The 14851-nt window shown below is 30.9% G+C and overlaps 1 protein-coding gene across 5 annotated transcripts; it reads right to left on the reverse strand.

Annotated features, from left to right (window-relative positions):
• Positions 1 to 599: 599 nt before the first annotated feature.
• LOC110107962 (DNA-3-methyladenine glycosylase) lies at positions 600 to 13088 on the reverse strand. 5 transcript variants are annotated; one of them, XM_028694663.1, is made up of 11 exons: positions 12746 to 13080; positions 11884 to 11961; positions 11548 to 11748; positions 11036 to 11116; positions 10060 to 10137; positions 9900 to 9973; positions 8406 to 8853; positions 6986 to 7043; positions 6691 to 6774; positions 6407 to 6548; positions 600 to 1016 (listed from the first exon to the last, which is right to left on the reverse strand). In XM_028694663.1, the coding sequence occupies exons 6-11, from the start codon at positions 9933 to 9935 to the stop codon at positions 726 to 728; spliced, it is 1059 nt and encodes a 352-aa protein (XP_028550496.1). In that variant the 5' UTR covers positions 9936 to 9973; positions 10060 to 10137; positions 11036 to 11116; positions 11548 to 11748; positions 11884 to 11961; positions 12746 to 13080; the 3' UTR covers positions 600 to 725. The 5 variants fall into 5 exon arrangements, with proteins under 5 accessions (XP_028550496.1, XP_028550497.1, XP_028550499.1 ...); XM_028694664.1 differs by having other exon boundaries at positions 10060 to 11116; positions 12746 to 13088; XM_028694666.1 differs by lacking the exon at positions 11036 to 11116.
• Between the last annotated feature and the right edge of the window lie 1763 nt (positions 13089 to 14851).

Here is a 14851-nt window from a genome sequence, read left to right on the forward strand (position 1 = left end):
TTATAAATTTAGGCTTCGTTTGAGATAGCTTCTTACTGCTTAATGAAGCAGTTTTTTATTACAAAATTTTGTACTAAGAAATTGTTTCATAAAACAGTAAGAAAGTTGTCACAAACAAAGTCTTAATCTTTCATATTTAAAACTAGAATCATTTTTGGAATGAGTTAGGGTTTAGATTTAGTAGTATGTTTGATATTTTTCTTCAATGGATTATTGAGAATTTCAGATTAGTAAAGGATTTCACATTTTTTTTTTTTTTTTAGAGGAAATCATCTCATTGATGTTGGAAGATTTTTAATTTAAACTAAGAAATCGAGCTCAACAATCACGTCAAGCTCAAGCTTTCCAAACGAGCTAAATTCGAGCCTATAAATTTTTTTAGCAAGTCAAACTCAAACTTAGTAAATGAGCTTAAGTCGAGCTCAAGCTCAATAATAACTAAACAAACTTAGCTCGTTTATGCTGTTACTCAACTCGTTTACACCTCTCGCATAAGAGGTTAATTTTTAATGCATTATAGAGGGCCACAAGCTAATTGATTGTAACTCAACAAATGATTCAATTCAAGTGGAAATCAAAATGATGACATTACCAATAGATTGCATGAACCAAACCTACATTGATGATTGTTCTATTCCATAAATACTATTACAAAACAACATGTTTTACACATTTCATGACATAAATACAAACACAAATGCAAAAATAATAATAATTATTATTAACTAGGCAGCCATAGTTGTTAGTCCCCAAGATCTCTGAGCCATCCTCACACATTCTCCAAATCTAAAGCAATCAACAACGTGATCTATGGCCATTCCTGTAGCCTGCATGAAGGAATAAACAATAACAGGACCAACCAAGCGAAATCCTCTTCTCACCAAGTCTTTGCTTATGGCTTCTGCCTTTGGAGTCCTCAGAGGAACACTTCTTGGGTATTTGTATTTGTTCACCATTGGTTTGTGATTCATTTGACCCCATATGTACCTACTGAATGATCCAAACTCCTTTGCTACCTAAATATTGCATTAGAAACATAAAATCATATGATAATAAGTTTTTAGTTAAATTTTTAAATGACATGTTTGGCTCCTATTTATGATTGGTTTAAGCTTGTTAATGTGAGATAAGTAGAAATAAAAGTCTTAGGCTTCATTAGGGATGACTTTATTACTGCTTTGTAAAGCTGCTGTCCGAACCCGAAATTTTCGGGTCGGGTTCGGGTCGGGTTTTCGGGTCGGGTCCAATATTGACAAGTCTAGCTGCTGTAGAGAAAGTGATTTTTTTAAAGTTGTTGTAAAGATAACTTTTAAATACAAAATTTTTTTGAAAGCAATAAAAGAAGTAGTGGACAAATAGAAATTATGATTTCGAATTGAAAAACAAAGCATTAAGAAAGTTATCCTAAATGGAGTCGTAATCAAAGAGGTTTGATTAGATTAGTTAAATAGATAAGAAGGCATAATTAAGGCTAAAAATTATTTGGAGTGGAAAGCTTTATTTATAAGTTAAGCCTTCTAAGCTAGTAGAAATAATTAAATATTGATACTTAGGCTTCGTTTGGAAAAACTTTCTTACTGCTTTCTTAAGCAGCTTTTATTAAGAAAAAATAAATTTTAATTTTTTGTATTAAAATATTGTTTTACAAATTAGTAATATACCAAATCAAGTCTTAGTAAGTGATCCTAATTATTTGGTGGCCTAATAGTTCAAAAAGGCTCATTTGATATATATAGCATTTAAGTGGAATAATTGTTGAATGAGAATTGCCCTAATTTTTAAGTTTTGCATCTATTTAATAGTTTTGAATTTCAGTACACAACAGTTTTGGCTTTACTCCAGCTACACTTAGGCCTATTTCTTTTTTTTTTGGTTAAAAATTATAGTTCTAAAAAAATAAGAAAATCAAATACTCTTTATATCATACTTCTTAGTGGTGGAACTGTGGAGCCAAATTTTCTCATAATAAATAAAGCCTCAAGGATACAATTTAATTTTCTCATTACTATGGGAATACTTTGAAATTCTCATATTAATGAAAATTATAGAGTATTAATTTATTGAATTTGAAAAATCTTATGAGATCCTTTTTGGACTTTGGAAGACCATGCAATGTCTTATTGTATTAATTTTGTAATGAATTTTATATTTTGAAATGTATTCCTTATTTTTTGTATGAATAGGACCTTAGAAAGAAGGAATTGAAATCTCATAATCATAAGCAAATAATCAGAAGCAAAGTGATATATATGTCTCTTAACTTTTATGAAGATAAATACTTGGGATATTCCTTTTTATTGGCTTAATAAAATATATAATCATTGTGTATATATAGGTGAATTTCATCAAAGTACCTAAACTTGAGTGTCTTATATTTAGTATCTATATTTTCTTATTCTCTTGTCTTTATTTAAAGTTGTATTGTTTTTCTATCAACTATTATGATATCTTTAGTAACACTCCCATTGGCATGTCCCAAGTCTTGAATAAGAAAAATGAAGGGTTGTGTTAGGTAGTTGATAATCAGTATAAAACTTATTAAATAATCATGACATGAATCATTTAATATATTATGTTAATGCTAGGACATTCCCTAGATGCGATGCACTGTATGACTTGAATTAATTATGATTCAAATGATGATAAATATTTTATGCATTTAGAAAACTAAATGGGTTGGAGAAAATGCTAAAGAGATTGATAGTTTAAGATTTAAACTATGATATTCAGGTATGAGTTGTATTAGAAAGGGTATATGTGTATTTATAGATAAGAGTTTGAAGGATAATGATATAAAAATTAATAGAATTTGAGATAGAATTATATATTTAAAGATTTTTATTGATGTTAAAATTATTAATATTATAAATGCTTATGCCTCTCAACTCTCGAGTATGTTTGGATTTATGTTCAAAATTAAAATTTTAGAATAACTTAAAAAAATTAATAAAAATGATAGCTCTTGAAGAAAAAAATTTTATTAGAGGCAATTTAAATAGACATGTTGGTTGAATTGCAGAAGATTTTAAATGTATTGATGATGATTATGAGTTTGGAGTGACTAATGAATATGATAGGACTATATTAAATTTTTCTCTAGCTTATAATTTTATAATTATTAATGCATTATTTAAAAAAAGAGAGGAGAATCACATCACTTGAGAGAATGGGTATAGGAAAGCACAGATTAATTATTTTCTTTTAAGAAAAAAAGACCATTTAGATTACAAAGATTATAAAATTATTCTGAGTGAATATTTATATATAAATATCGTTTATTAATTTTTGGACTTTAAGATGAATATGTAGAATATAAAAAATAAAATAAAATATTATCTTTAAATTAGATGGGGATATTTAAAGAACACTAATAAAAATATTTTTAAGAGTATATATATATATATATGTGTGTGTGTGTGTGGGGGGGGTGCGCCAAGCAAACAAAAAAGAGAAGGATTTAGTTCAAGTGAATTGAAGTGCATTAGAGATGAGATTAAAAAGTAATTTATTAGAAGAGAATATTCAATAAAGGTGGATGAGACATTTCAATAAGTTTTTCAATGAAAATTATGAGAAAACGATTAACTTTAGTAAACTTGGCATCCTAATGAAAATACATATTTTTGTTTTTATCATCATATTAGAAAAACCAAAGTTAGATAGATTTTAAAGAAAATGAAATGTGAAAAAGTTGTTAGACCTGATGATATTCCAATAAAGGTGTAGAAATGCTTAAAAGATGAAAAAATTTCTTGGCTAACAAAACTTTTTTTTAAGACAAAAAAAAAATGCAAGTGAGTGGAGTGTGTTGATTTCTATTTTTAAGAATAAATGAAATGCACAATAGTGTGTAAATTATAGAGGAATTTAATTAATGTGTCATACATTAAATTTATGGGAGAGTTATTAAGCATAGGTTACAATGTGTTACTAATAGTTCTCAAAATCAATTTGAATTTGTGATGGGTAGGTTTACTATGGAAGCTATTCATTTATTGAGAGGTTTAATGGAGAAGTATACAGAGATCGAATAAGAAGGATCTACATATGATATTTATTGATTTAGATAAGCATATGATAAAGTTCGAGCGTAAGTGCTCTAGCTAGTAGAAAAGAAAAGAGTTAATAATGCTTATATTTAAGTCATTAATGATATTTATGTAGGAGTTGTTACTTGTGTTCAAACACAGGGTGGTTTGACCTAGTTCAGTTGGATTACATCAAGGATCACCTTTAAGCTCATAACTTTCTTTTTTAGTCAAGAATGTTCTTACTAGACATTTGCAAGAAAAGGTTCTCTAGTGTATGCTTTTTATTGATGATATTCTTCTTGTTGATAAAACTAGAGAGAATTGAAGGAAAACTTGAATTATGGAGGTCAACCTTAGAGTCTAAAGGTTTTTGTTTGAGTAGATATAAAATTGAATACATGGAATGTAATTTTAATAGTAATAGATCTACTTTAGGGATTTTGACTTCAGGCAATCAAGTTTTTAATAATAGTAGACGTTTTAGATATCTTAGGTCTATTGTTCAAAGTAATGGAGAAATAGATGGGGATATTATTAGTTGAATTTCAAGTTGGATAGTTGAAGTGGATGAATGCATCAAGCATGATGTATGATAGAAAAGTTCCCCTCAAATGTAAGGAAAAAAATTTATAAAATGGTGGTAATACCTGCAATGCTTTATTTCATAGAATGTTGGCCATTAAAAGAGAAGCATGAATTTAAGTGAAGTGTTGCAAAGATGAGGATGTTCTCATGGATGAGTAGCTTCACTCTTAATGACAGAATGTGAAATGAGTATATACGTATAAAGGTTGGAGTAACTCCAATGGTAGATACGATTAGAGAAAGTAGCCTTAAATGGTTTGACACATTAAATGTTAGCCTTCTGATGACCTGGTAAGGAGAGTATATGTATTAGATTTAGCCTATGTTAAGAAATGTAGAGGTAGACCTAAAAAGACTTGATTAAAAAATATTAGAAGTAACTTTTTATATTATGTTCAAATGAAAATTTTATTCTTAACAAGACACAATGCAGAAAAAAGATTCATGCAGTCGACCCCACGTAGTAGGATAAAAGGTTGATATTGTTGTTGTTGTATTATGATATATTTAATCTAACAAGCTTTAAAACTTTGACTATTGGCAAGGAGAGCAAAATCATTAAGCTTAATGGCCAAAATTGTAAGAGATTATTGAAATTATGGAGCCAATTTTGCTAATCATAAAATCTTCATAAAATATAGTTGAATATCCTTTTTAAATATTTATTTTAACTAATCTATTTTGTTGTCTTTAACAATATAGGATCTAATTCAAATGTTAATATGAAATTTTTTTTTCTCAAAAAAAAAAAAAACTTAAAGAGATCTTGTGAACTATAAGAGATCTTATAATATATTATGGGATCTTTGTAATAAGTTTTATATTTTCAAAATGATTCATTATTACCACTTTTAATAAAACCTCATAAAGAGAGATTAACATCCCACAATCACAATAAAATAAAAAGGATAAGAGAAAGAAAATAGGGGCTACAAAATGAGAGAATAAGGAGATGAGTTGTTCTAGGTGCTTGTATAATGGAGATATCCTTATTTAAGAAGAATAAAGTGCTAGTGGTTTTTGTTCAATTAAAAAGATGAGCTTTCAGTTACATCAGGGAGAAAATCATATTTGAACTCTTGCAAAAGAGAAAAGAAGAGAGTAGTAGCAACAATAATGCCTTTCTTTTTCATGTCTAATGCTCCCCTTCTCATTAGTTGGCTACATTCTCTCCAAATTTGTATAAAGAGAAATCCTTAGTGTACCCCTCCATTTGAACTTAATGGAATAGTTAATCTTTATATATGTCCATAGAAGTAGATGAATATCAACAAACTACATAAACTTATGTATCTTATATTTATGATCTCTTGTAGTTATATCTCTCATCTTTATTTACTTTTTGTTCAACACTTTCTTACTAGCCTAGCATTTATAACCTTCATTAACTACAACTTCATGCATTAATAATATGCTTAAATTTCAAACATTGCTAAAACTCCTCAAAATTTCAAGTAAACGACATGGAAGTGTTTGTTTATGCTTATTGATACCATGAAATAAACATATGAGAAGGTACTTTATACTATTAAGATTTCATTTGGGACAGCTTTCTTACTTTTTAAAGCAGCGTTTTAGTACAAAAAAATTTTTACTAGAAAGTTACTTAAAAAAACAGTAAGAAAGCTATCCCAAACTAAAGCTAAATCACTTCTATGCTGCAAATTCCATTACACAAATATGTGCTCCCAATAAATAAACAGAAATGCAAAACTATATGTGGCTTTCTCACAGATCAATTAAAAAAAATGATGATTAGTCAACAATTAATAGTCCAAGCATTTGTGTACCTTTTGTATACATTTGGCATTGTCAATTATGCACCTTACTCTGCTCTCAGCTAAGTTGAGTTCCTTGTTTGAGCTAATGACCATCACATCATTTTCTTCCATTTTTACAACAACATCATAATCAAACTTCGAAAAAGCATCTCTGTACCAAAATTTTTATTAAAAAAAAATTATTTATATTGCTTTCATCTCTCTCTCTCTCTCTATATATATATAGTACTAAACAAGTAAAATTATTTAAATTTATGAGGAATGAAATGTAAGAGGATCATGCATCTTACAACCTGTATAGCTCCCTTCTCTTGAGAATCTCTGTCCAGTTGTGATCAATCAGCATTCCACACAGTGCAAGCAACTCAAAAAGCCTCCTGAAACCAACATGCATGTTCATCATATTATAGCGCTCTCTCTCTCTCTCTCGTTAAACTATAGCTTCGTTTGGGGCGGTTTTCTTCATGCTTCTTAAAACAATTTTTTTGTACAACAAATAAATTTTTTGTACTAAAAAGTTGCTTTAAAAAGCTGTTTAAAAACTGTCCCAAACGAAGCCTACATTTCAAAAATGTGTTACAGATTTACCTGTCATTGTAAACGGGCACGCCCCAACACTCGTCATGAAATGATACATACAGTTCGTCTGCAGTGAAATATGTAAGAGTTCTTCATGAATTACATAGTATAATTGTTCAGAAATGTTTTAGAAATTTCACAGAAAGAATACACAGATTCATAATGGTAGGAAAAAATGAGAATATAGGCTGTTATTTAATTTTTATATGATTATAACTATAAAAAGTTTATATAATTATAATTAAACTATATGAATACAATTAGCGTAGCAAAAAATTAACAAATTAAATATGATAGAAGATGAGCTTGTTTCTTAGAAGATTAAGGCCATGTTTGAGATTATTTTTTTATTGCTTCTTAAATCAATTTTTTAGTACAAAAATTTAAATTTTTGTATTAAAAAATTACTTTAAGAAACATTAAAAAATCTGTCAAGCCTAAATTTGCTGCATCCAAGCTTTTTTTAAAATATTTAATTTTTTGTATTTCATGTTGTCATATTTGTAAGAATATATTGCAATCAACCCAAAACTAATATGTATAATTTCTTAGGGTTGTTAAAAACAGGTCAACAGGGTTCGAGTCCAACCCAAAACTAACCCAATTTCGACTCATTTTATAAATGGCTCAAAAAATTAAACCCGAACTCAACTCGCTAGTAATCCAAAACTGACTCAATAACCCGTTTTAATTAATATATATTTTTAAATTTTAAGTTAATTGACAAAAAAATTTAGAAGATTATATCAATAAAAAAAAATATTAAACAAATTAATTTCATGTCAAACTTGAGTTGGGGGTTAACTAAAATCCAACCCGTTTAATAAATGAGTTTGAATGCACGACCCAAATCTGACCTTTTTTATTAAATGAGTCGGCTCAAATCTAAATTTTTTAAAGCCGGGTTGGCATATCAGATCATTTTTAACACCCCTATAATTGCTCTCATTATTGGATCTGGACTACGTGTGATTTGATCCCTACAGGACAAGTAGATAATTGACTAATCTTTTTGGTTTATGAAAGATCTAATCATATTGTAACTTTTTATTTCGTGTAATAGAAGTTATATAATTTAAACCAAAAAAAAAAATCATTTTAATTTCATTTCATGTAATTTTAATTTTTTATATAGTAAATATTTAAAATGATTTATAAATAATCATAAATATCATACAAAATTTATAATGCAATTTAAAATTTATAAATTATATCCTTAAATGAGCACATAAAATTAGTATCAAAGAATTAAGAGAAAAAAGAAGCAAATTATAATAACATAAATGGAAATTATTGATAAGAAATTTAGCAAAATAAATTAACATCTCATATAACACTCAAATAGAAATAAATGAAAAATAAAAACCTGTAAAAACAGTCAAGATAAAGATAATATTAATGATATTGAGAATTTTATAAACAGAATTACCACTGTTTTTGGTTATCCAATTGCACCTCTTCAAGCTTGCAGGCTCACCACACCCCAATCCCTCTCTTCCAAAATCTTCTTCTTCTTCTTCCCTCTCTTTCAATAATTCAAATTCTGCACCATCCAACCTCCCCTTAGCCACCCCACCAACTGAAGTCTCTCTCCTCCCCCATGAACGAAAAATTCGTCGGAGCGAGAATGGCAACTTGTGATCCAAGCTCGATATCGAACTATTGAAGGAGGAATCATTCGAGTTTTGCGAGAGCGAAAGCGAGGATAGAGTGAGGCTTGAGCTACTCCTATGAATGTCAATTGATGGACAAATTTTTTTCAGTTGCATCAATGGAGAGCTCTTCGTTTGTGTTCTCCTCTCCAGTTCCTTCAAGCCTGGGCTTCTCTCAAATGCAAGTCCTCCATGGCTTGGAGTAGGCATGCTTAAGAACAGCACCTGAAATAATAAAGCAAATTAAAGGTAGAATCTGAAGATAGCAGGTTGGTTTTGTTCATAAATGTAAGGGATTATAAATAATGCATGTTGTTATGAAACTTGGAAGCAGATTTATGTAGAGTTAAGCTCTGGCTTAGCTGGTTGGTTCAATATAAATTTCATGGCAGTTATGTGAAAGCTACTTTATATATTTTGAATGACACTGTAACTAATACAAGCTTAAGTTTGCATTAAACTCAAAACATTTCTGTTAAAGTGTAGCCTTCAAATAAGGTGAAGCTGACTTCTTTTACAAGGAGTGCTTATTTTCATGATAATATTTTATTCAAGCTCAAGCTTATATATATGTTAATGGTGTTTCTTGTATAGTTTTCATCATTGAAAAATATGAAATAAATTAGGTTGAAGGGCTTCATCTAATGGAGTTAGGGAGTAGATTACAAGTTAGCTTAAGCCAAAGTCAGGCCTTCTTGAGTGACACACTGCCTTAAAGGACAGGGATGTGCTATCTTTCAAAAACCTTGTGGGCTTCTAAGCTTAGCTGTGGGGGACCTCTTTAGGGCCCTCTCTGTTTCATAGAACAGGTTAACTACTTTATTTTTTTTAAACAGATATTTGAAACAGTGGAAGTTGGGATAAGAGTGGCATCTGCCAAAAAAAGGTCTTTATCTTTGCACCAAATTCAATCTCTTACCAAAGACATGAATCTCTTTGATTGCATTGAACCATTTATGAAAGTTATACAGAGAAATAAGCAACTTTCTGGAAGCATAATCAATAATGGAGCACAAATGCGCAATTGTAGAAAGATTAAGCAAATTGAAGGCAGTTGCAAATAGAAATTTTATTGATTCATGGATCAAATAAATAAATAAAACAAGTCACCATTACCTACTTTAAATGTAAAGCACAATCTAATAGCAATTCTAATATATTTTTGACGGCGGTGATGATGACGAGAACAATATCAAGCCTTCATCCCACTATATGGGATCGGCTACATGAATCCTTTAAAGCCATATAGAAATGAAAGAAATGAGTATTACCATGCCACAACGTGGGATGAAACCATATTTGATCATTTATCATTTTAAGAGCAGCTTCAGAAATGCAGGTAGCTCTGAACCAATATGAAAGATAGTTGATCAACGAGAACTTCATCAATTGTAACCTGTTTGTAGAAGAAAAAAATGTTTTGCTTTTGACCTGCTATCCAAAAAATTAAGCTTGCCAAATAGTGGTGGGCAATCCAGCATTTTCAACTTCTCAGAACAGATAAGGAACCTGAGGATATTTAAAAGGTAGAGACATAGCAGATCAAAACCACAAAGGAGGATAAAGTGCCAAAGTTGGTAACATATCGAGAAAGATAATATTTAATTTTTTTATATTAACTTATAAGTCAAATATTTTCTCTAAATTGAGTCAAAGAAGATAGCAAAGAAGAGGTAGTATCCTCATTAGCATGCAAAGAAAAAAAAAAGTAGTTCTTCAACAAATATCAAATGAGAAACAGATATCTCATTATGAATATTAATTATATAGCTATTGTCGTCACATTTCTCTTTTATTATACAACATAAAAGCGCCATTGTTATAAAAAAGAGAGCAGGAGAGATACCGGTTGCCTTGCCTGAGATCGGATTTGAGTTTAAACATCCATGCAACTGACCATTTATAATAACAAGGAAAGGTATAGAAGGTATGCAACCACTTATCTAATTCACAGATAGTTGGGAAAGACAATGTGCAAAAGACAACCAATCAAATCTTTCTGAGTAACATGGTCAAAAGCCTTCCCATGTAGTGCGCCAACCTTAGCACAAAAAACTTTAAGACCAAATTTTTTCTTAAACTTACTCAGAAATGTTTGTACCTAAATAACATTGTCTAACTTAAAAATTAAAATAAAATAAAATAACATTTTCTATTATGTCTCTACCTTCCACAAAGTCTGCTTAAGCTGGGTTTATAATCTTAAAAATGATGACTTTAGTTCTATTTGCATAAACTTCACAAATGAATTTGTAAACGTCATTACAAAAAAAGTTGGTCTAAAGTCAATAATGAGATTAGAATTAAGGTTTTTGTGAATCAAAGCTATAGTAGAATGCTTAACATTTGGGCAACTTTAGCTATTTTGAAAAAAGAGCTATACCATGTACGGAGCTTAGGTCTTTACCTTGACTTTGAGCTTATTCCAGCATTGTTAATCACATCCGTATAACCCATACAGTTGATCCAGAAATTTTTAAATCATAACCTATGATGGGATTATAGAGAAGCGTCAATGGCAATATCAATAGGAGAATGATCAGAACACATACTTGGCATCACATAGTAAAAAGAGATTGGGAATTTCTCCAGCCAATCGATGTTAACTGGAGCTCTCTCTAATCTAGATCTTACTGGATTATTCTCCTGCTCGTTAAACCAATAGAAAGAAAGTCAAGTGCTACATTAGTCCAACAAACCAATTATGTGGATACAAAGATTAAAATTAGTAATTTTAGAATGCCATAGCTGTGAACACCCAGTTTTGTCATATGAACCCCTAACGCAGTTAAAATCTTCAGTAACCATCCATGCAGATAAATAGAATCAAAGAGAGAAAGAATAGCAACCTAAAGACCTTTTCTTCCAATAGCAAAATTCAACGAGTTAGAATTCCATATTAGGAGAAAATAAAGGTACCGTAGATAAATTGTGGATGAATATGAAGTGGATTGAGTTGCATCTCACTAGAGTTCCACTTAATATGGACTCTCCCACTAGAGGCACACAAGAGGAATACAGCCACTTTGCAATAACATTATTCATCCCAAAACTAGTCGCAAACCCTTATTTGTGACTGCGAAGCATTTCGTTGAGATGGTCAAAAATTCCTTATTTAACCTGTTGCAATAACGATTAATTGTAGAAAAAAAAATATTTAAATTGCTCCAACGGCTACTGGAAGCTAGAGCTCCAGGCGATTTTTTGTGAATGTAAGCTGCCACAAAAGGTTGTATAATAAATAGGAATTGGTACCTGAGGGGGATAGATGGTGAGGGAAAAGGCTAGCAGCACCTAAGGGAGCTAGATGGCGAGGGTGGCAGCCAGCGACACCTGTGGGAGCCAAATAATTCGATTCAGGGGTCAATGAAAAAAATAGGAGAGCCATAAGACAAGAAAGGAGATGAAACTATTAAATTCATCAAAATAGATGATGTCACATAGCGTCACAATGATCATTCGAAAGAGGAGAAACGTTGAAATAAGAAATTATGGCACAAGCAGTCAATTTAATAATCTTTTGCGATAGATCATGACAAGCCATCACAAAACTGGTTGTAGTAGAACAATATCCAGATAGTGGTAGAATTAAAATCGTGACAACTACCTTCAGTAGGATATAACATCAAACTTCAAGCAAAAAGCGTCTCAAAAAATAGTTCAAAGAAGTACTTTGTTCAAAAAGACAAATAAGGATGATATTATTTGGGATGATCAATTTCCTCTATTCAGGAACTCTACCTCTTCCCTGGATGCCCCTAATAATCTACAATACTAATGTCCAAAATGACATTGGGGGTTTGAAATCTTCTTTTTTTTTTTTTTTTTTGTTAAGATTTGGGATCAGAAGGAATATTATTAAATGTGTGTGTGTATCATACTCCCATGCAGAGCAAGGTACCAAACTCACTTCAGGACAAATCAAGAAGCCCCTCTCGTTCCCTTCAAGACTTTAAATTCTCCAACTTGGCTCTTGCAGTATATATATATATATATATATATATGTACAGCACTCAAAAAATATTCTATTTAAATATTTCATGTCTAAAATTTATTATTTTCTTACATAATACTCAATTCTTCAAGTAACAACAAAAATATAATATTCTTCATTTACCCTTTAATTTCACATTGATGCCTTCCCTTCCCTGAGAAGATAGTGTTCTGACTTCCTCAACTCTTCTTCTTTGTTAAGGGGTTCAAGTGCACAAACCATCGGTAGCGTCGATGGCCTCTCCACTGAGATCCTATTGTGAATTCCTCTCTTCTTCGTCATTGAGAATTTTGAAATTGCAAAAGCCAGTGGTCCTGTCAACGGCCTTCCCAATGAGATCATGTCGCAAATTCTTCTCCGCGTACGACTATGTCACATCGATACTCTTCATGTCAACATCCTCTAGCAACCTCCTTACTCCCTTCTTTCGCATGCATAAGAGAATGATAGATTGAATAAATAATACATTTTGAATATTAAATATTAAAAAGAATAAAAAAGGGATACAAAGAAAAAGGTGATAAGATCGATAAGGTAAACACAAAGAAAACTATTCTACCTCTCTCGCAAACTTGCTAATTTTTTCTTTTCTTATGGTAAGAAATTGTGTTGTCAGGAGGTTAACACAAATAAATAAAATTAATATATTTACTTAAAAATAAGATTATATTTTTATTATGATAATCTTGCAATTATTATATAAAAAACAGAGATTTTCTAGTAAATTTTCTTCAATATTTCTAATTTGACGCCCTCACATAAAAACACATCAGTAATTATTGATGATGCAACTTTCTCACTACCTTTTTTTACTTCTTGCATTAAAGTAATGATGTAATAACAAAAATAACAAAATGAAGTTAGAATATTATTTGCATTATTATAATAACAAAAATTAATAGGATCATTGGAAGAAATAAAAAGTATTGTAGTCCAAATAAATATTAGAACTAAGTTCCAAAAATGTGAGTTTATGTAAAACAAATAAGCTAGGTCCAAACGACCAATCACATGGAATATACAACCGGAGTACCAAAGGTCTACGTGATTGATTATACAGACATAAACCATACGTAAAAATTCATACATAATAATTTTTCCTCAAACAACAATAAAAGAATGGTAACAAACATTGAAAATAGTCTTAAACTTCAAAAAAAAAAGGACTGATCATCAAAGTTGGCTTTTTGTTATCCTATTGTGAACATTTTAGTCTATTGGAAATCTATTCGTACTCTCTTTTAGATGTAAATTTTGGGACTATCGTCTCATTGCACTCAACTTTGATCTCCCTTCGGATTAACTTCTATAATAAATGGCATTTGATCTGAAGGTTCTACTTGGATTGATTAATTTATGCAATTCGTGGATCGTGTGGGTCTTAACATATTCTCATATGTTTAAACAAAGTTTAAAAGTGGGTAACTTACATGATAATGATTGAGTGGGCTCTTGATATATGATACTTTGATATTAAAACTATTTTATTTAAAGGAGAATGATAACCAAATTAAAGAATTAGTACATGAGGGAAGATTGATAAAATACATGAGAGTACTGAATTTAACCTCATCACAGATAATTAAAAAATTCGTTGATATAGAAATACCAACTGATTGATGTTGACCTCTATTTTCGCTCGACTTGATTAGACCTCGTCGAGCCTAATTCGATCTCGAATCGATCCGAATTGATGTTAATTTGACTCGACCCTATTCAATCGAGCCAATTTGAGCCAAATTCATATTCAAGCCCAACTCAAATCAGCCCAAATCAGTTCTAAAAAAAAAGATTCCAAACACTTTTTTTTTAGTGAATTTGAATGTGATTGCAAAATCAGGAAATATAATTAACGATCCCGATCCGATCGAATTCTAAAAAAAAAAAAAAAAAAAAAAACCTGTCTTCGTCCTCGAGTTCAGTCGCGTGAGTCCTAAAGAGGCGGTCGATTCGAACAACTTTCGGGATAGACAGGGTTTAGAAGCCCTCTTTCCATGTTTAGCAAGAGCAGAATGTCGGAGAGACGTTGGAGAGGGCAGAGGCCTGCTCGAACAAAGGGATAAACGGTCTCTGGTCACGGGGCGGGCAGAGACCTCGTTCCTCTCCTTTGGTTTTCTCCATTCCACCGGCTCCAGGCACCGGTTTCCCCCTGGCTCCCGATTCCTCCCTATTGGGACATCTAGGCGAGATCCCTTCTCCCTCTCTCTCTCTCGCATGAGCCAGAGGAGA

The sequence above is a fragment of the Dendrobium catenatum genome, unplaced genomic scaffold (assembly GCF_001605985.2).
Source record: "Dendrobium catenatum unplaced genomic scaffold, ASM160598v2 fragScaff_scaffold_536, whole genome shotgun sequence".
In the NCBI taxonomy this organism is placed as follows: domain Eukaryota; kingdom Viridiplantae; phylum Streptophyta; class Magnoliopsida; order Asparagales; family Orchidaceae; genus Dendrobium; species Dendrobium catenatum.